Source organism: Calliphora vicina, chromosome 5 (genome assembly GCF_958450345.1).
Source record: "Calliphora vicina chromosome 5, idCalVici1.1, whole genome shotgun sequence".
Taxonomy (NCBI): Eukaryota; Metazoa; Arthropoda; class Insecta; order Diptera; family Calliphoridae; genus Calliphora; species Calliphora vicina.
In genome coordinates, this window is record NC_088784.1 from 45,053,276 (window position 1) to 45,075,124 (window position 21,849).

General features: G+C 29.0%; 1 protein-coding gene across 2 annotated transcripts in view; it reads left to right on the forward strand.

Annotated features, from left to right (window-relative positions):
• The window catches only part of GrlHz (Gustatory receptor-like Holozoa), a 77,969-nt gene extending 57,560 nt beyond the window's left edge, over window positions 1–20,409 (forward strand). Inside the window, exons 5-6 of one of the 2 annotated variants that reach the window (XM_065513736.1) lie at window positions 1,683–1,835; window positions 19,547–20,409. In XM_065513736.1, the coding sequence (XP_065369808.1) occupies window positions 1,683–1,835; window positions 19,547–20,026 (633 nt within the window). In that variant the 3' untranslated portion in view covers window positions 20,027–20,409. The remainder of the gene's footprint in view (window positions 1–1,682; window positions 1,836–19,546) is intronic. The other variant, XM_065513737.1, reaches the window with a different exon arrangement.
• Window positions 20,410–21,849: the final 1,440 nt, after the last annotated feature.

Genomic DNA, 21,849 nt, shown 5'->3' on the forward strand with positions numbered 1-21,849 from the left:
CAGTTTTTGAAAAAATTTTGCTACTAAATAAATACTTTTGCAATTGAATGCAAAAGAATCGAAATACATATGTACGTAATTATCGTTGTAATGAGATATAAATGACAAAATTTGGTTAAAAAATTTTAAAGTTATTACATTTTCGCCAGACCATTAACGTGTTTCAGGCCACTTGAACAAAAAATTTAGGAAAAAAAATTAACATATTTCGAGAAAAATTAAAATAAAGCTAATTTTTATTTAAAATATATTCGTATTTACTTGTGTATGAGTTTTTGTCTTCGTAGGATACCGTTAACCTATTCGCAGGTATGGCCAAAAAAAAATATTTTTTTTAACGGCTGTTTCAAATCTCCATTTTCAAATTATTAAAAATTTTGTTAAACAAATTTCAGAATTCATCACACTGGGATTTATTGAGATCAAAATAGGGAATAAAAATTATGTAAATACCTCTTACAGTTTTTCCGTACCTGCGATTTAAATTTTGCGATTTTCAAGAAAAACTAATTTTTTGTCCATATTTTGGCGAATGAGCCCAATTTCCTTACTGTTATAAATTTTAAGTAAAACTTATTCATAATATTATAATCCTGGTAATTTTACTTATGGTGTGCAAGTTTTACTAAAATCGGAAAACGATAACCTTTAAATCGTGAAGGTCAAAGGTCAAATTTTTCAATATGTGCAATTTCTAATGAAAAGATAGCGAAATGTTATATATTTTTGGGCCGATTTTAATGAAACTTGAGGAAAATATATATTGGGGTCTAGCATTTACAACAACAGTGCAAAAATGGATTTTAACTTTTAAGAGGACTTGGGGTCAGAATGGTTGTGTTTTTCGTGATTTTAAAAGTTGAGGGTAATTTGGACCGCAAGTGCTGCTAAGGGTTAATTTCCATTTTTGTGCTGTTATTTGAAATTCTGGACTTAATATTATATTTTCCTTAAGTTTCATTAAAATCGGCACAAAAATATATAACATTTCGCTATCTTTTCATTAGAAATTCCAAATATTGAAAAATTTGACCTTTGACCTTCACGATTCAAAGGTTATCGTTTTCCGATTAGTAAAACTTTTAGAGCATATTTAAAATTATAAGGACTATAATACTATGAATAGGTTTTGCTTAAAATTTATAACTTTAACATTTTTTAACCAAATTTTGTCATTTATATCTCATTACAACGATAATTACGTACATATGTATTTCGATTCTTTTGCAAAAGCATTTATTTAGTAGCAAATTTTTTTCAAAAACTGTAAAATTTGCATTTTTCTCTAATTTTGGCGATAATACAGTTTTTGGGTCATTTTGAACCAAAGGAGATACAGGGTTAAGTTCCAAAAAAAAATGTTTAATGTAATATTCATTAATATAAATAAATCTACATATTTCTAGAAAACAATGCAGAAAGTTAACGAGTTTCACCTATTTATTCCATATAAATAGTAAAATTTTACATATATCTGAACTTTGACCTCGATGCGCGTCCAGAAATCGTTGTCCGATTTGGCTCAAATTTTCAGAATTTAACTTTTAGGCCTAGTGTCACAATATTCCACCCGGCACTCTTAAAATTTTTAACAAAAATTTTTTTCCATACAACTGGATGTCACTCTACTGTATATAGTACTTTTATATGTTGCTTATAAAACTTATAACTATTTTTTTCAGATAGCCCTGTTGGTAACATTGTCAGTTCAAAATTTAATTGAGATAATCATCTTAAGCAGCTATTGTATTGAATGTTATTTGTTGAAGGTCCATTTATTAACATTGTCGCAGAAGCTGTTGCTGCATTCTATAGATTCAGTTGAATGGATGAGGGTAAGTATACAAATTGAAATAAAACTGCACATCATTTTGATACCATCCTCCCCCTAGAATTTTTCTGTGGATTCTTCTAAATATTAGGATGATATGAAGAACATTATGCCGTACCTCATATAGGGTTGCATATGGCATTGAATAAGTTTGAAATTGGTACTTTCGGAACTACTTCTACGTAAGTGTTCTTCAATTGTTACTTTCGGTGGTTATTTTACACAAAATTATCAATATCTTGTAATTTCTTCGACTCGTTTATAAAATAAGTCTTATATTTATTGAAGAATTACTGATTTCTCGATTTTTAAATTTAATAAAGAGTCAAATCATTTGTTTACACTGTGCTAGTTGAAAAAACTGTCAAGCGGGGCACCCAGTGGGTTATGCTAATTCGCATAGGGTAACATAGAGACCAGACGTAATTGTCAGAAACCTAAGCCTGTTGTCAAAAACCTATCTCTGGCAAGAACAAAATACATGCTAGTCAATGTATTTGGTTTTTGTATCAGACATATGATTTGTTGTATTTTTGTTTGACAAATGGGAGTGTCTCGTCTCTATATATAATTCTCTATGCTAATTCGGGTATGCTGAATTCATTGGTGCTAACCGTTTTTTAGGTTAGCTCGTATTTTCGAGATATACCGTTATTTTGAAAATGGAGGAGGTTGCATAACACATATTCGCGTAACTCAAAAATAAAGTTCTAAATAAAACAAGATCTAAATGATTAATATCTGTATACAACTTTTGATTTTAGAAACAAAAAAGATCAAGCAAATATCGGCTAATAACATTTTAAAATTTGTTCCCACATTTTTACAAAAATCTTCTATAAATTTTTTAATTTTTAAAAATTGTATACATTTTTGAAAAGAAGACACAATTTCCTATACTTTGAAATATAATATATATATGTACAGTGCCGGACTTAAATATTCACACAGCATCCAAATTTATCTTTAATCTTCCATATTTTTTAAACGAAGGCCACAACTTAAGTACGGGTTTCAAAAAAAATATTTATTTACGTATAACTTATTGAAATATATGGAAAAAATAAACATAAGTTGGCACATTTCAGAAAAAAAATTTAACTAATGTTTCGAAGTTCGATTTTAAGGGGACAAAAATATTCACACAGTTTCTAATTTTTAATAGGAAAATAGAAATAGTGGAGTAGCCTATCTTTTTAGTGACTTCTTTTAATCGTCTTGGCATTGAATCGACAAATTTTTGGTGACGTCAGCTCCAATATTTTGCCATTTATGTAACTTCTAAACATAAGATAATTATTTTTCTGAAATGTGCCACCTTATGTTTAGTTTTTCCATATATTTCCATAAGTTATATGTATGTAAATAAATATTTTTGTTGAAATCCGTACGAATGTTGGGGCCTTCGTTTAAAAAATATGGACGATTAAAGATAAATCTGTATGATGTGTGAATATTTAAGTCCGGCACTGTATCTTATCTTTTCCACTAGTCAAATTTATAGATTCAAAATCAACAACAAACTGAAAGGTTAAGGCTCCATTAGTCTTTGCGTTCTGCAACGTTTCTGTTCTGTGCCGTTCTGAATGTTGTTATATTGCAGTTAGTATTTCCGTAAGATCGTATCAGCTGTTTTTAAAATAATAACCAAAAAAACTTGGTAATTTTGTTACTATTTTTAGTGTTTTTATACTCTGCACCATGAGTGGCAAGGGTATATATAAGTTTGTCATTCCGTTTGTAATTACTACATTTTTCATTTGCGACCCCATAAAGTATATATATTCTGGATCGTTATAGATAGCGGAGTCGATATAGCCATGTCCGTCTGTGTGTTGAAATCAACTTTCCAAATCCCCTAAATAACTTACAAACATGATTGATACATCAAAATCTCCGGAATTCTTCCGGCTCGGTTGCTATTTAAAATCGAGAAAATTAGTCCACAAGTGGCCGAGATATAAGCAAAAAACCCCAAAAACCCATGTATTTTGTTAGTGTTTCATGAAATCATGTACATATATAATAGCATAATAAAAAGAAAACAAAAGTTTAGTTGTGTGTATATATGTATGTAGATCAGCGTTGCCACTCATAAAATATTTTTCCTACCAAATTTCTAATTAAAAACTACCAAAACCTACCAAATTTATAATATTTGAGAAATGCTATATGGATTCGTTTCAAAATTAATAGTTAACTTAAAATTATATTATTGCTGCTATAAAATTACCCACACAGAGAAACCAAATTCGTGATGGCAACCGAATTTGTTGCCAATCGAATGATTCTACCTTAGATACCGAATTTTACAGTTGTGGGTAAACAATTTTAGAAGGAGTAACAAAAATTTGGTTATTTCAACCGAATTTCTTCTATATTAACTGACTTTCTGTTGAAAGAACCGAAAAATTCTATGTGTGCAACCGAATCATTTGATTGACAACAAATTCGGTTGCTACTACGAATCTGTTTTCTCTGTGCAGAGGAAGAAAGTTATTTAATAACACTACAATCATAAATATGCTAAAATCGTTCAGTTTTCGAGATTTTATTTTTGAGTCGATTTAACGATGTCCTTCCGTACGTCTGTCTGGCTGGTTGTTCATGTATTTCACATAGCCGCCATATAAATGTCCTCCAGAAATAAGACATTATTCGTCATAAATGCTTGATTTATATAGATATTAAATAACATTTTTACAAATAAATTACACCTAAAAATTCAATTCATAATTGACCATAGCTCCCATATAAGGCCCGCTTCCGAAAATTACTTAAACGAGCATAAAACTCCTAAAAGTGTTGGTATCCCGAAAAAATTCAACACAAATAAGTTACATATAGAAATAAATTACGCGTCCTAATTTCCATAATTGGACATTTAAAGTGTCAGATGAAACTGAAATATTGAATAATAACACATATTATTAGAAAATAAAAGTTTTGAGAGCCCTTTGGCATTTTTTGAACTCAACACTACTAAATAAATACACTAAACTAAATATTTAAGAAAATGCTATCTTCATATTTTGCAAATATGTAGTTTTATTATTTTGGCTTAACATAAGTAGTTTTTTCGTTATTATTTTAATTATTTTGTTCTTAAAAATTCTTATGTATTCAGAAATATCGTAGCCTACCAAAATACGACAAATATCGGAACAAACCAACCAACCAACCAAACTACCAAAAGTCAATTTGTTAACTTGAAACTACCAATTTTGGACCAAAGCGGCAACGCTGTGTGTAATACACATTGAGTATGTTCACCAATTCTATTTTGTTTCTTTGTAAATCTTATTCTCTAACAAAATAGAGAGAGTTGTTTATAATGAGTTCTCATATGAGCAACTCTATCATACGTTAACAGCACAAACACCCAACAACAACATTCTACCAAAGAATATAAAGTATAAAGAATGTGCGTTTTAACATATATTGGAATATTTTTCAAAAATATTTCATATCGCGGAGGGAAAGATAGAAGGTCTAATTAGTTTGTACGTTCCGTTCCGTAACGAATCAGCTGTTTTGTTTTTAGCATAGGGAAAGTTGTGTATGTCGTTAGTTTTTCTGTAACGTTGCCGTTCTGTTGCGGATGAATCTGTTGAAAACAGAATTTTGTCCGCAACGTTAAGTGACAGCTAAAACAGCTGATATCACATACACACAAAAATGCTATCAGTATGAAAGCAGTGGTGCCAACAGTTTTGAAAGGGTAATATTTATTATTAACAAAAGAAAAAAAAATAATATTTTCAAAAAACATTGAAATTTAATAAAATAAATTTCTTCTAATGTATGTAAAACAAATTAGTTTAAATTAAATCATTAACAAACAATATATGTATGTATTTATAAAAATGTTCACAATAATATGTTGACGGTCTAAATACAAAAAACACTAAAAATAGTAACAAAATCACCAAGTTTTTTTGGTTATTATTTTAAAAACAGCTGATACGATCTTACGGAAAAACTAACTACAATATAACAACATTCAGAACAGAAACGTTACAGAACGCAAAGACTAATGCAGCCTAGAAGGCCTGGTTAGTTTGTACGTTCCGTTCCGAATCAGCTGTTTTGTTTTTAGCATAGGGAAAGTTGTGTATGTCGTTAGTTTTTCTGTAACGTTGCCGTTCTGTTGCTGATGAATCTGTTGAAAACAGAATTTTGTCCGCAACGTTAAGTGACAGCTAAAACAGTTGATATCATATATACACAAAAATGCCAACAATATGAAAGCAGTGGTGCCAACATTTTTGAAAGGGAAATATTTATTATTAACAAAAGAATAAAAAATATAATATTTTCAAAAAAACATTGAAATTTAATAAATAAATATAAATTTCTTTTAATATATGTACTATTTATGTAAAAAAATTAGTTTAAATTAAATCATTAACAAAAATTATATGTATGTATTTATAAAAATGTTCACAATAATATGTTGAAGGTCTAAATACAAAAAACACTAAAAATAGTAACAAAATCACCAAGATGGTTGTTTGGTTATTATTTTAAAAACAGCTGATACGATCTTACGGAAAAACTAACTGCAATAAAACAGCATTCAGAACGGCACAGACCAGAAACGTTACAGAACGCAAAGACTAATGGAGCCTAAAGTCATACACCAGTGCTCATGCGTATTCCTAGTTGTCTCGTTGAGTGGACAACGATTACTAAAATGTAAGAGCATAAGAATACGTGTGATTTTATTTTCCACAATTGTGGTATGGGCTGCGCCAAGGCGAATTTATACAAGGTGGAGTCAGTCAATCAGCTGATTACTCTTTTTTCGCTTGTTTGGTTCTAACTCCTGTCAAAGCTTGTTTTTATACTTCAATATCTACATATTCTAAGCAAATTAACAAAATATTTATATTTTGCATAAATAAGTAAAGCCCTCCCTATTCAATTATCTACACTATATTTAGTTTTAATACATATTTGTTTAATTTTTAATTTCTGTTTTTTGACATTTGTTAAGACCATTTGTTGTTTTTGTAGAACTACCACTACCTTGTATAAATTCGCCTTGGGCTGCGCATTACTGAACAAAAACCTAACAACAGAATTTTTGTTTCTTACAATTTTTGTGCAAATAACCTTCTTAAAGCAAATGTGACTGATTGTGTAATTGTAGGGCAAGATTATGTGTTTTATTGTTGTACAGATAAAACTATATCAATTCGCACCGAAATGAAGATGCTGTTTTTATCTAAAAATAAAGGATTATATTAATATAAAAAAAAATTTAGCTGATAACCTTCGTTGCTCTCGCTAACTTTTTTTAATATTAGTCTTATATTAATATAAGTTTTAATATCATGTACATAAATAAATAAAAAAAAAATAACAACATAAACTGCCTTGTTCATAAAAAATATTTTATGTTTATTAAATCGGCATGGCCACACAATGCTTTTGGGGTCTTTTGCAAACCATTTTGAATATTTATTTCACAGCTGTGCAGTACAAATATTCTTATTAAAGATATTTAAATAGAGATTAAAATAAAACATAAAATTATAAAATATAAAATTGTACTTGACCGACATTTTTGCTTTTTAACATAAATTTGTTGATATTTTATAATAAATTGCATTACAATTGCATTGGATAATGATTTTGTGCAAATATACAATAGCCCTATATTAACCAATCATTCAAGATTAATCAACAAAATCTGAAACGTAAAAATAAACATAATTAAATATGCATTAACATTAAAGCATTTCATCTGCTTCAAAAAATGCAGTAAATTTCGAGCATATGTTTACATTTTGTGGCTGATAATCATAAAATATAGAAAATTTTCCCAGGAAAATTACAAACATTTTGAAACAACATAATTGAAAATTTAATATTTTTTGTCATGCCTCCTTATTATTTCAAAACAAAATATATGAACAAAATCATATTATTTATGAAACTATTTATAAATGTTATGAATTGAAAATCAATGGAAATCAAATCATACTTTTTATGTAGGAACTATTTTACTGCAGCTTTGAAACTGTAATCTATATATATAAAAGAGTAACGTTACTGTCTCACTGACTGACTGATTCATCATCGCACAGCCCAAACGACTGAAGCTAGAATCATGAAATTTTAACTGTGGGTTCCTCCCTCCCCAAAACGATCCGATAAGAAGGAATTTTTGGAAATTCCAACGTTTAGGGGGTAAAAACTGGTAAAAAAGTGTTTTATAAAATAGATTTATTTTAATTTTTTTGAAAGGAAAATTGTTGAGTATGAGTTGTTTTTCTTATTGCATGTTCGCAATGAGTTGTTTTTCTTATTGTATGTTCGCAAAATTGGTCATTAAGATATTGTTTTTTTATAACCAATTCAAATAACTGAAAAATATATCATGCCTGTAAAAATTATTTAAAAATTAAATTTACATTGAAAAATTTTGAAAAAGAAAACATCTTGTTTATGATGAGAAACACACTCGCTTATTAGACAATAAAATACCACAAAATGTTGGGAAAACCTTAATTGCTTAAAAATCAGATGCACTATAATTTCACTGCCTGGTTTTGAAAATAAATATTTTCATTTGGAAACTTATATTGAAACAAAAACAAATTTTAGTTTTTTTATTGTCGTTTCAATGTAAATTCCCAAACGAAAATTTTTATTTTACTTTCAAAAAACATGCTTTCTGCATTCCTCAGTTGTAGATAATAATGTAAATAATATTGTGGAGAAAATACTTTTCACAGTTTTCTCTTTTAATGGTATTAATGCAGGTCACGACATTGTAAGTACATACATAACAAAATTGTCTAAAAAATGGAACTATAATTCGGTGCGAATCGATATAGTTTAATTTTTACAAAAATAAAACACATACTCTTGCCCTACAATTACACAATCGGTCGCATTAGCTCTTACGTTGATTATTTGCACATAAATTGTTTGAAAACAAAGCACATTCAAGTAGAAAAATATCAAAAACCTGTTTTTAGCAAAAAAACAAAAAACACACACTTTGTGGATTTTTGCTCTCTTCAGTTCCCTAAGTAAGAACATAAACCAACAACAAATTGTCGTTGCAAAATTCGTGAGAGAAATTATATGAGAGCGGGTCGTAATGATACAACCCGCCACAAAGTAAATTAATAAAGTAGACTCAGTAGAACAGCTGACCATTTTTTTTACTTTGGTCTGAACTGTCAATTCACTTGTGGTTGTTGTGGCAAAAAAATACAACAAGTCCAAAAGCAAAAACAACAACAGGCAACTTTGACAGCTCAGACCTTAAACCAAAAACAAAATTGCTTGTGGTTTTTGTAAATGTTGTATTTGTTGTAGTACTGTCGCTACTTTATTAATTTACTTTGACCCGCCATAAGAAATTTTGCTTCTACATGACGCGCATTCTATATTATTTATATTCTTTGATTCTACATTGTAGAATGTTGTTGTTGGGTAGAATCTACAATGTGGAATGAAATGATAATTACAAATCAAACACACGCGTGCATAATTTGTATGTATTTGTGTGCGTTTGGTTTATTTTTTTTTATTTTTGTTGTTATTTTTTTGTTTCAACATACAATTAAGGTATACTTTGGTGAAGGGTATATAAGATTCGGCACAGCCGAATATAGCTCTGTTACTTGTTTGTATTTAGAGTCTAAATTTTAGACCGTCAACATATTATTGTGAACATTTTTATAAACACATATGTACATATATTGTTTGTTAATGATTTAATTTAAACTATTTTTTTTTACATACATTAGAAGAAATTTATTTTATTAAATTTCAATGTTTTTTGAAAATATATTTTTTATTCTTTTGTTAATAATAAATATTACCCTTTCAAAAATGTTGGCACCACTGCTTTTATATTGATAGCATTTTTGTGTGTATGTGATATCAGCTGTTTTAGCTGTCACTTAACGTTGCGGACAAAATTCTGATTTCAACAGATTCATCCGCAACAGAACGGCAACGTTACAGAAAAACTAACGACATACACAACTTTCCCTATGCTAAAAACAAAACAGCTGATTCGTTACGGAACGGAACGTACAAACTAATTAGGCCTTTATTCTTTTTTTTCATTTTTTGAAACAAAAACAAATTAATGTAGAATATAAAGAAGTAATCAATAAGCTTCTCAGCTAAAAAAATTGTAACTCGCGTAAACGAAATATTAAGATGATCTCCGCTAAACGTCCGTCTTTCATGACAGTCACGATCGAACTCCGGGGCTCAATGGTATTATGATACCAAAAAAGGAGAACTAAACCATACTAAGGAGTACTTTTTCGTTCTTCAAAATGGTACTTTTTGAATTTGCTATAATATTGAAAATATAATCAGGTACTATAATAATTGGTACTTTTTTTCTCATGGTACTTTTTATTATATTAAATTATATGTATACATATATTAGTTGGCTGATATGCTTCTGAGTAAATAAAGAATCGAGCCATCTATCTGGCTTACGGCCATTTTCACAATGTACGATTATTTCATTTTAACCGGAAAATTAACTAACTGTCGGTTTGTTTAACGGGGACCATTTAACCAACGGTTACCGATTTACGTTTCACCATCATTTGATTACTTAACCAAAGCATTCAGTATGGCAATAATGCATACATTTGTTTACGAAAAATAGTGTAATGAAAGATTGAAATATAAAAAATTGTCTAAAAGACGGAATAAAAAATAATAATTTGTGTTTTCTTAGTGGTATAATAAAAAAACGTATAAAACTCAAAAATATTAAGGTACCTAACTGTAAAATTTACAGAACAAACTGAACAACAATTACTGAAAACCAACAAGGAAAAGTGCACATTTGTTGTTTGGTTTGTAAGTGCAATATCCGGGTGGTATATGGATCACCCCGTGCAAAATTTACTTTTCTTCGCTTTACACTTTTTAAAATTATAAATATTACAAAAATATAAATGTTTTTCCATGTTCTTTTATTATATTTCTTACAATTAAAATGCTAACCGGCGAAATTTTTTCGGTTATATTTAACAGCAACTTTGTTGTTAAATAGTGTCAATTAAGAATTAATCGTACATTGTGAAATTCAAATTAGCCTAACTTGCGGTTAAAGTTCACGTTAACTTTTAATCGTACATTGTGAGAATGACCGTTAATGACATTGATATATGTAACAAAAACTATTAGTATTTTTTCGATCTTCGAATGGTATTTTTTGAAATTTCAATAATAATGAACCTATAAGCAGAAAATTAAACACATATGATCCTGGCCGAGTTAGAATCTAAACAAGCGACTCAGATACTTTTCTCCAACTAATAATACTTTTTGACTATTTTTATTCTGAAGCCATTATTGTAATACAATTTAAAGAAATCTTAAGATATTTTAATGGATTTGTTTTTAGAGAAATTAGATGAATCATTGAATGAAAAAGTTTGTTTTTCATTTCTAAATTTTGAATTTTTCTACTGAAAATTAATTAAAAATAAAAACCCAAGAATAATTGTCGGTTTCGGTTTTAGGCCTTGAAAAACCGCGGTTTCGGTTTCGATTAAAACCGAACACGAAACTCTAGTTTAAATAGTCACTGTGTTTTTAATACACACACACCCACACTTAAATTACACTTTATAATGTGCAAGAATGCAGTTGATGTTAACTCTTGAAATGCTTTTGTTTTTGAGGACTACTGATATTAAGGAGTTTCAAAGGTAATTCGGTCATTGTAACCATCACTATGGAGCATATTTCTGATTGTTTGTGGATGCAGGCTTGTATGAGTTTTGTAACAATTTATCTCGTATTATAGTTACATAGGAGCCTATTTTTTTATCAGCTTTAAAATAGTTATTCTTGTTATGGCTTTTTTGAACGTATTTTCCTACAAGTTTCCATTATTAAAATACGGGTTTATAATAGTTTGTACGTTGGTGTGGGGTTTTCCAATAACTCAAATGTTCTATGAGTAATTGAAGTATTAATTTACTAATATAGGCGTTATTTTTAGTCATCACAGGTTTTTTTTATAAATATCGCTCTTCTCACGAAAGCAACGAGAACAAAGCAAGTTTTATTATGAAAATAAAGTACTCTTTAAACACTATTAATCAAAAAAGCACCGATTTGTTTAATGTGCTGTTTTTCTATAGGAAACGAGTACTTTGAGTGGAAATTTAACATGTGTTTTGTTATTGTAACAAAAACAAAATACATGTAAAATGTCCATGTAAAGCCCTAACTTACATTTTACTAATTTTACAGGAGAAGGAAAAAACATGATAAAATAAAAAAAATATTGAGGTTTTCAATGCGAATGTCTCCAATACAATAAAAAACTAATTCATTTCTGTACTAATTTTGTGTGTACACACAAAAAAATATTCGAGGTAATATTACCTTAGCTGGCAAAGATAAATTATTTTTATATGAAACTAAATAAATAAGTTGTATTACCTATGCCAATAGTTAATTAATACAATACATTTTAACTAAAAACTATAGGCCTGTTCATTTACTTTCCCAGTAAATACTTGCAACGAGAGAATAAAATCAAAATTTACAAAATTACTCTCTTAAATTCTCAAAAATAGTAAAAAGCATAGACTAACATAGACCCGAATCAGCTGTTTTTAGCAACATGGCGGAGGCAAACAAAAAAAATTTACGAAAAATTAACAAAAGAAAATGTATAATAAACCACGGTAGATTTAAAAGAGGGACAAACATATAAATTTATCTTTCTATATCTCGTCTCACACACTCATCGATTTTTTACTACATTTTATTTTTTCTCTCGCTCTAAGATCTGCCTTAATGGTGGAATTGGAAAAAATGTTAAAAAAAATGTAAACAAAACCATACGGTTCGAAATTACTTGTTTGACAGCTGTCAATGGTCTCTTATCTGTAATAATCTGTGGTAAAAAGTAAAGGCTGGGTTAGCCGACCGTTGATGTAATGTAACCGTAATGTTGACTTAACGTAACACTTTAGTGCGATTATAGAACATTAAAAACGTGTCATATTCGCAAATAAAAATTAGGGAAAACTAAACAACTCGCTGAGAATTTACCTAAAATAGAAATTCATAAAAAAGCATGTTGCCTACATAATAACATTTTTATGAATGTAAATAACAGTGCTAGGTAAATTCTCAGCGAGTTGTTAAGTTTTCCCTAATTTATTTGACACGTAAAAAACACAAGGTAGACATGTTATATATCAATGGATAGAGGATTTTGTCTACTTTTCAAAAATGTATATAACTTTTGACAATTAAAAAATTCATGGAATACTTTTTTGAAAAATATGACAAAAAATGCTTTTTATTGAATTTTGCATAGAAACGAATTTTTCAAATTGAAATAAAATTTTTATTTATGAATATTTTTTAATGAAATTTCACAGTTATGTAGATTTTTCTATTTAAAATGGAAAAATAAAAACAAATTTTGAAATTTGTAATCAAGTATCCCGCAATTCCCAAAAAAATCTTGAAAAATCCCAAAAATGGGATTTTTTCGTTTTTTGGCTATAATATCCATAATAGGGGCTAGGTTATCGGAACAAGATAATTAAGAACTTATTGGGCCATCTAAAATAGGTTACTATATTTTGATATCGAGTATGCGATTTGAGAATTTTTGCCCTAAAGTTTAATTTTACATAAAAATTATAATTTTTTTTTTTCATTTAAAATATTTGACATTAATTTAGCTTTTCAAAAAGTATAAATTCATTATACATCCTCCTAGTAATTTTGTAGATAACTGAAAAAGAATAAAAGTACTTTTTCTAAAAAAAATTGCGAAAAATCGCCTTTTTTAATTTTTTTATATTCAAATGCATGTAACTTTGGACTCAGTCATGATTTTTAAACACTTCTTTCTTTATTTGATATTGATATCCATTGTTAATCCTATAAAAGAAAAATGGATAAAATCGGAGAATATTTGGAACCGCGGTCACCAAAAAACTGGTGTAGGGTGGGTAAAAATTTTGAAAATTAAATTTTCAAATGCGAATATCTCCTAAGCTATAAGAGATAATTGATAGCTACGACGAGGTTTTTGTATATATATTTTTTTTAAATCGGAACACAAACGAAAAAAATAGGATCATTTTAAAAATTGAACATACCCGAGGTGTCCTATTTTGGGAACCCCTGGTCCCGCTCCTGGTGGGGTCATCAGGTCCAAATTCAAAACTTAAACTCGACTACACTTCCTCTTTACGCATGTGAAATTTCATTCAAATCTGCGTAAGGGTTTAGAAGTTACAGATTTATTTCCCTCTTTTTTTATTCTCATACCACTGTGCGCTCTTGATTTTTGCTCTACTTGAAAGTTTTTTGAGTTTTCCAGTAACAATTGTTACTAACTAGTAATAACTTTTAGTTATTGAACAAAGCTTATGTTAATTCTACTATTGTTGTTAGTTATCTTCTTCGAACTTTTTTTTGTGTGTTTTTTTTTTTAAATTATTGTCAATTTAAAAACATTTACAAAGAATAACAACATTTATGAAGAAAAAATGTTTGTACAAATTTTATTTAATAAAATTTATTTTAATAATTGTATATTTTAAGCCTTTCTTTGCCAATGGGTTGATTTTCTGTTCAGATGTAAATCTCAGAAGCTGCTAATGCTGGAAAAGAGTGATCTTAGAGTACTAACGGGGCTATTTGCCAGAAATTGTGGTCTTAGATAAAATCAATTCGTTTCTTGGTAATTTTGATTCGGAACAATGTAGATATTGCATGATACGCGACTAGATCACTGACATTCGGAAGGGCTTTAATATCAAAAATGGAAATTTTCGTTCTCTCAACAAACAGGAGAATTTGTATCATAAGACGGGCCTTTTGTGATGAATTTAAGGACTGCACAAAATAGCCAATACTTCACGGACCATAGACTTCCCTAACAATAATCTACATACTTATACATATATATAAAATAAAAGGTATTTATAAATGTAAATAGTTTCAGGATGCATACATGCGAAATCATATTCCAATGAGAGTAACATGATATTGAGGAAAATAAACCTGCACTGAGAATTCGACTGTGTTATATTGTTGTGAGGATAATAATAATAACCTGCATTATCATGCAATCAGATTTAATGTTTTGGTTCTTTCTTTTATAGAATCTTGAAAACTTGAAGGGGTAGCAAAACATTTCTGAAAGATTGGATGGATGACTAAACTATGAAGGCTGTCATCGTTAAAATAACATTAATGTTTTCTTTTTATGAATAAATAAAGATAAATTAAATAAAAAAACAATATCATTGTTATTAGTACAATAGCATAGAAAAATAGTTAATTTAACTAAACAGATTTTATTACATAGATAATTTACCAAAAACAAAAGTATAAATTAGCTTTGGTATCATTTGTAATTTTGAAAAGTTTATAAGAAAGTTTAACAACAATTTTTGTTGAATTTTCGAACAAGGAAATCAACTAAAATTTTAGGCATATTTACTAAATAACTTTGTAAATGCCATTCTACCCTTGCGCTTGGTTGAATTTATACTATGCTTAGTTTTTTCTGAAACCAAAAGCCCTATCTTCATTAAAAAATATTAAATTTATTGTTTTTGTTTCTTTAAATTGCGCTGATTAATAAATTTTAAATAAAACTATTTTAAATTCACATTTATTAGGAACTTTATAATAAAGGACGATATTAATGCATTTTATTAATGAATAAAACATTATTACTGGTATGTTGTCATGAAAGTAATGGCAGTCTGCAGATAGCACCTTTTTTAAATCCTGTAGACGTTGCAATCAGTTAGCCTAGAGAAAACATGCAGTCAGAATTCTCCAATTCTGTCTGCTTGTTTTGCATTCAGCAATAGCATTCATTGAGTGTTCAGACATATTTTAATTTTCGTATATAAGTAATTGTGAAATTGTAGCATTTATTTCTTCTACGAACTAATTTTACACACATTTTACGAAATACAAAGATTATATTATCTATATATAGATAATATAATATATATAATAATATATATATATAAAAAAGAGTAACGTTACTGACTGACTGACTGATTCATCATCGCACAGCCCAAACGGCTGAAGCTAGAATCACGAAATTTTAACTGTGGGTTCCTCCATCCCCAAAACGATCCGATAAGAAGGGATTTTTGGAAATTCGAACGTTTAGGGGGTAAAAAAGGGTAAAAACGGGTAAATTCGGTAACCTTATATCTTCAAAACTAATAAAGATAAAAAAAAACTTAAAATAGCATGTTACTCCATTTAAAAAATAAGCTGACAGGTGTTTCGTACTTTTTGGAAATTCGACACTTTTAGGGGAGAAAACGGGTAAAAACTGTATTTTGGTACTTTTTTTGCACCCTATGTATCTTTTAAACCAATAAACATAGAAACAAATTTTAAATCGTATTCTTTAATTAACAAAAAATAAAAAATATAAGTTTGGTACTTTTTGGAAATTCGAACCTTTAAGGGTAAACATTGTGTTAATTTTTGGTACTTTTTCATAAAATATGTTTTTCTATAATTTGACATAGACATACAAATATTTTATTATGAGCTCCCACCACGTTACAGAAATTTATTTGAATGAAATTGTACCACCTCAATGGGGATAAAAAAGGTACCAAAAAGGGGATAAAATCGGGAAAATACATTATATTTGAAATTATTAAGCCAATTTTCATAATTTTTTTAACGTTGGTTCCTGGATTCATACAAAAATTAACTAACAGGGTGTTATTTGGAACTCGAGTACCAAGGTATATTGGGCCAAATCCGGGTAAACAGTTTGGTACTTTTTTTAAAACATATTTATTCTTGGACACAGATTTTAATATTTTGATACATGGTTGTAGCATAAACAATTTTGACAAAATGGAATATTTTTAAATTTCAAACTTGAGGGGTGTTCAAGTAAGAAAAGGGAAATTGGTACTTTTCTCCTAATGGTACTTTTTTAACATTTTAAATTATTCCAGTTATCGACATTAAAGTTAGCTGATATGTATTTGAGTGAAGTTAGTGTTAGGAATAGGGAATAATATTTAGGTACCAAAATGTGTGAACTGTACTATGGTACTTTTTTGTTCTGCTAATGGTACTTTTTTGAAATTTCTATAATAATGGACTTAGAAACATGAAATCAAACATATATGGTCCTAAGTGAGTGAGAATTCTAGGGGAGACTTTTTGGTACTTTTTTTCTTTATTGGAATGGTACTTTTTGTAATTTCTTCACCAATGAACCTAGAAACATGAAATAAAGCTTATATATAAACCGAGTGAGTGGGAAACCACAAGTGTGGGTTTTTTGGTACTTTTTCTATATTCTAATAGTACTTTTTTTAATTTTCTATAACTATGGACTTAGAAACATGAAATTAAGCATATAATATATGCTTATAATATATGACCATATTATGGTCATAAGTGAGTGAGAATTCTAGGGGGAGACTTTTTGGTACTTTTTCTTTATTCTAATGGTACTTTTTGAATTTTCTATAACTATGGACTTAGAAACATGAAATTAAGCATATATGGTCCTAAGTAAGTAATAATTCTAGGGGGAGACTTTTTGGTACTTTTTCTTTATTCGATTGGTACTTTTTGTAATTTCTTCACCAATGAACCTAGAAACATGAAATAAAGCTTATATGGAACCGCGTGAGTGGGAAACCACAAGTGTGGGCTTTTTGGTACTTTTTCTATATTCTAATGTTACTTTTTTGAATTTTCTTTAACAATGGACTTAGAGACATGAAATTAAGCATATATGGTCCTAAGTGAGTGAGAATTCTAGGGGGAGACTTTTTGGTACTTTTTCTTTATTCGAATGGTACTTTTTGTAATTTCTTCACCAATGAACCTAAAAACATGAAATTAAGAGTGGGAATATACAAGTGACTGCTTTTTGGTACTTTTTCTATATTCTAATGGTACTTTTTGAATTTTCTGTAATAATGGACATAGAAATATGAAGTTAAGCATATATGGTCCTAAGTGAGTGAGAATTCTAGGGGGAGACTTTTTGGTACTTTTTGTTTATTCTAATAGTACTTTTTTGAATTTTCTATAACAATGAACTTAGAAATATGAAATTAAGCATATATGATCCTAAGTAAGTGAGAATTCTATGGGGAGACTTTGTGGTACTTTTTCTTTATTCTATTGGTACTTTTTGTAATTTCTTCACCAATGAACATAGAAACATGAAATAAAGCTTATATGGAATCGAGTGAGTGGGAAACTACAAGTGGGTGCTTTTTGGTACTTTTTCTATATTCTAATGGTACTTTTTGAATTTTCTATAATATAATAGACCTAGAAATATGAAATTAAGCGTATATGGTCCTAAGTGATTGAAAATTCAAGCGGATACTTCATGATACTTTTTGTTTATTCTAATGATACTTTTTTTAATTTTCTATAGCAATGGACTTAAAAACATGAAATTAAGCATACATGGTCCTAAGTGAGTTAGAATTCTAGGGGGCGACTTTTTGGTACTTTTTCTTTATTCGAATGGTACTTTTTGTAATTTCTTCACCAATGAACCTAGAATCATGAAATAAAGCTTATATGAACCCGAGTGACTGGAAAACCACAAGTGTATACTTTTTAGTACTTTTTCTATATTATAATAGTACTTTTTTTAATTTTCTATAGCAATGGACTTAAAAACATGAAATTAAGCATACATGGTCCTAAGTGAGTTAGAATTCTAGGGGGCGACTTTTTGGTACTTTTTCTTTATTCGAATGGTACTTTTTGTAATTTCTTCACCAATGAACCTAAAGCCATGAAATTAAGCTTATATGGACCCGATTGAGTGGGAAACCACAAGTGGGGGATTTTTGGTACTTTTTATATATTCTAATGGTACTTTTCCAGTTTCCAAAAAATCGAAGAATTTCAAAACCGCGGTTTCGGTTTTAAAAAATTAAAAACCGATCGGTTTCGGTTTTGTGATAATTTATTAAATCTTAAGTATTATAGAAACAAAATTAGTTGATAATATAGGAAATGATATACAAATCTCAAATTCAAATTTGACGGGTTATGGTTTAGTGAATGCGAATTTAAAAGTGATAATCAATGGTACTATTTCCTTATTGCAATGGTACTTTTTTTATATTTTATAATAATAAACCTAAAAATTTAAAATTAGGAACACATTTTGCATTTTCTATAATAATGGACCCAGAAATATGAAATTAGACATTTACAATTAGATTCACAAAGTGAGACTTGATAGTACTATTTCTTTCATCTAATTGGGGTGGCGAAGCGCACCGGGTCAGCTAGTGTTGTATAAAAAGGAAGTAGTAAAAGTCTTTTTGCGTTTTAAATGAAACCGATATTTTTGGTCCTGAAAGTCTGATTTTTTTTGTGATGGTGTACTTTGGTATGGTAATTTGTTGTCAGTTAATGCGTTTTGCTTTTTAGGTAACGATATATTGTTGCCAATATTTCAAAGTTTTAAGGATTGCATTCAGTTAAATTCACCATTAAACTTAAAAAAAGGTTCGCGTGTTCATTATCCATAATTTAACTGATTTAATATTCGTTTTGTTTTCATTTTTCATATGTTGTTGAAAATTTGAGATTTATATTATTTGTCTGTTATTTTTAATTTGAACAAATGTTACACACATTAATTGTATAGTTTTACATAATCAAATATTTCTTTATTTTTAGGAAATCCTTCAATTTCGGAAATTACTCGAACGACTTAACAACAATGTGTCGTTGCCAGTGTCGTTCTTTGTGATCATGAATTTAACCTATGCGTTCGCTGGATTTGTTTATATGTTCAAAGACTTTGACTTCAATTACTGTGCCATGAAAACCGTAATTTTAAACTTTACAAATGTTTTATTATGGTTAATATTGGGGTTATTGCCTTTTTTTACTGCCGCATCGTTAACTCAGGTATGCCAATCAGTAAGAAGCAATGGTCATCAGATACGAATAAGACCATTCGTTTACCATAATACATCTTCAGAGGACCTTAATTCGATGTTGATATTTTCATCGACCCTGGATATGTCGGCTAAACTGTTTCGCATGCCCATACAATTCAATTACATTTGTTTTGCAGTTCTTATTATATCAGTTGTTATTTTAACATTGGGAATGTGTTTTAATCTTTCATTATTCGGTATTCCCAAATTGTAAAACAGTAGTTTTGACTTACCTGCCTTTCACTTAAGAGCATTTTGCATATAAGTTTTATTTTGTATATTTATTTTACCAAACTCCATATAAATTCGTTAATTTAAGTGCATTGTACCTGTGCATATCTGTACATTTAAGATAAGTGCATAATAATCATTGAACCATGTAAAAAATTAAATCAAAAAGAAAAAAAAATGTTTTTGAATAAAAAATTATGTTGTAAAGTTCTTACTAATTTTAAAGCTTCATGTAAATTATTTGCTGTTAGCTGCTTTTTGGGCAGTAAACTTAAATTCACTTACCTGCGCAAAATATCGTGCAAAAGTTGGTTGTGCAGGTATGTAGGTCAAAATTACTGTATTATAAATATATATGGGGGATTCATGTCAAGTGAACCAACTTTTGAAACCGGTGACTTCCGATCGGGATGCAATTTATCAGCAAGGTTAGTCCTATTGTATAGTAATTAAGAATGTCTTCCCTATCGGAAGACATCGGTTTCAAAAGTTGGTTCACTTGACATGCAATCCCCCATATCTATACATACATATATACATATACATTTATATTATTTAATATTATAAAAAAATTATTTAATAAATAATTAAAATCTATTTTCTTTTTTTTCTGGGGTTTCCTTTGTAACACATACCCCCATTTTCTCAATCTCTGGTTATTTTTTATTGTGACGATAAATTGACAGTTTTCATACAAAAAAAAATGTTAATTGTAGGTTTATCGTTACGAAAAATGATAACCAGATATTGAGAAAATGGGGGATAGAGTATAGGGAAGACATTTTAAAATTCTTAGACGATGGCCATCTGTATGTCTCTTGAAGGCATGATCGGGCCTAGAAAAATGGAACAGCATTTGTGAAGTATATATATTTCATGTGAAGATTTAAGACATTTGGTCTATATAGCAAAAATAAAATGAGTCATAGCTAATATTTGGTAAAGTCTATAATTTAAAATAAAGGCTATTTTTTAAAATAAAGGTTATTTTTAATTTAAAATTGGCAGTACTGTTTTCTCTAACAGCTGATTTGACAGTTCTCGGTTGTTTTGGGGTTAGTTTGTTTAGCAATTTATCATGAATAGACTTACGCCAGAGCAACATTTGCCAATTGTTCAAATTTATTTTGAAAATCATGGTTCAACTCATCGGTCATTACGTGTATTTTATGGTGTTCATAATCTTCTATCAGAGCCATTAATTCGTTTTTTCAATACGTTAACTAATAACGACAATACGCATCCCGAAGGACTCTTTACACAGATCAAACGATTGATGGTGTGCAGGTAGTGTACAGGGCTGTCAGATGTGGCGATTTCTCGTCAAACGTGGCGATTTTTCATTGCCTTTGGCGACCAAAATTTCCAATTGGCGACATGGCGATTTACAGACTAGTTGGCGATTTTTTTTAACAAATTATTTGTTTTTCTTGAAATATATACGGATTCTTTGGAATCGGGAATCTATCGATTTTGGGACAGAATTTGAAATGAAATTACAAAATATAAAAATGGAGAAATATGATGTAGAAATTTTAAAAGAAAATTGTTTTTTGTACTTAAAAAGAAATGTTTAAACGGTTACCAGAAAATATAACTCTTTTTAAAGTATATAATGAATTTTCAATATTGAAATGAAATGGAAATTTTCGGTAGTTCAAAATTCATTAACTTTATTTTTCAATCCAAACGTATCTGCAGGTGAATATGACTTAGACTTAGCATTCATTGGCCGTTCTTAATATGTTAATTTTACCAACCAGCAACGCTTGCGTAGAAAGGGAATTTCAATATGAACTTTTAGAT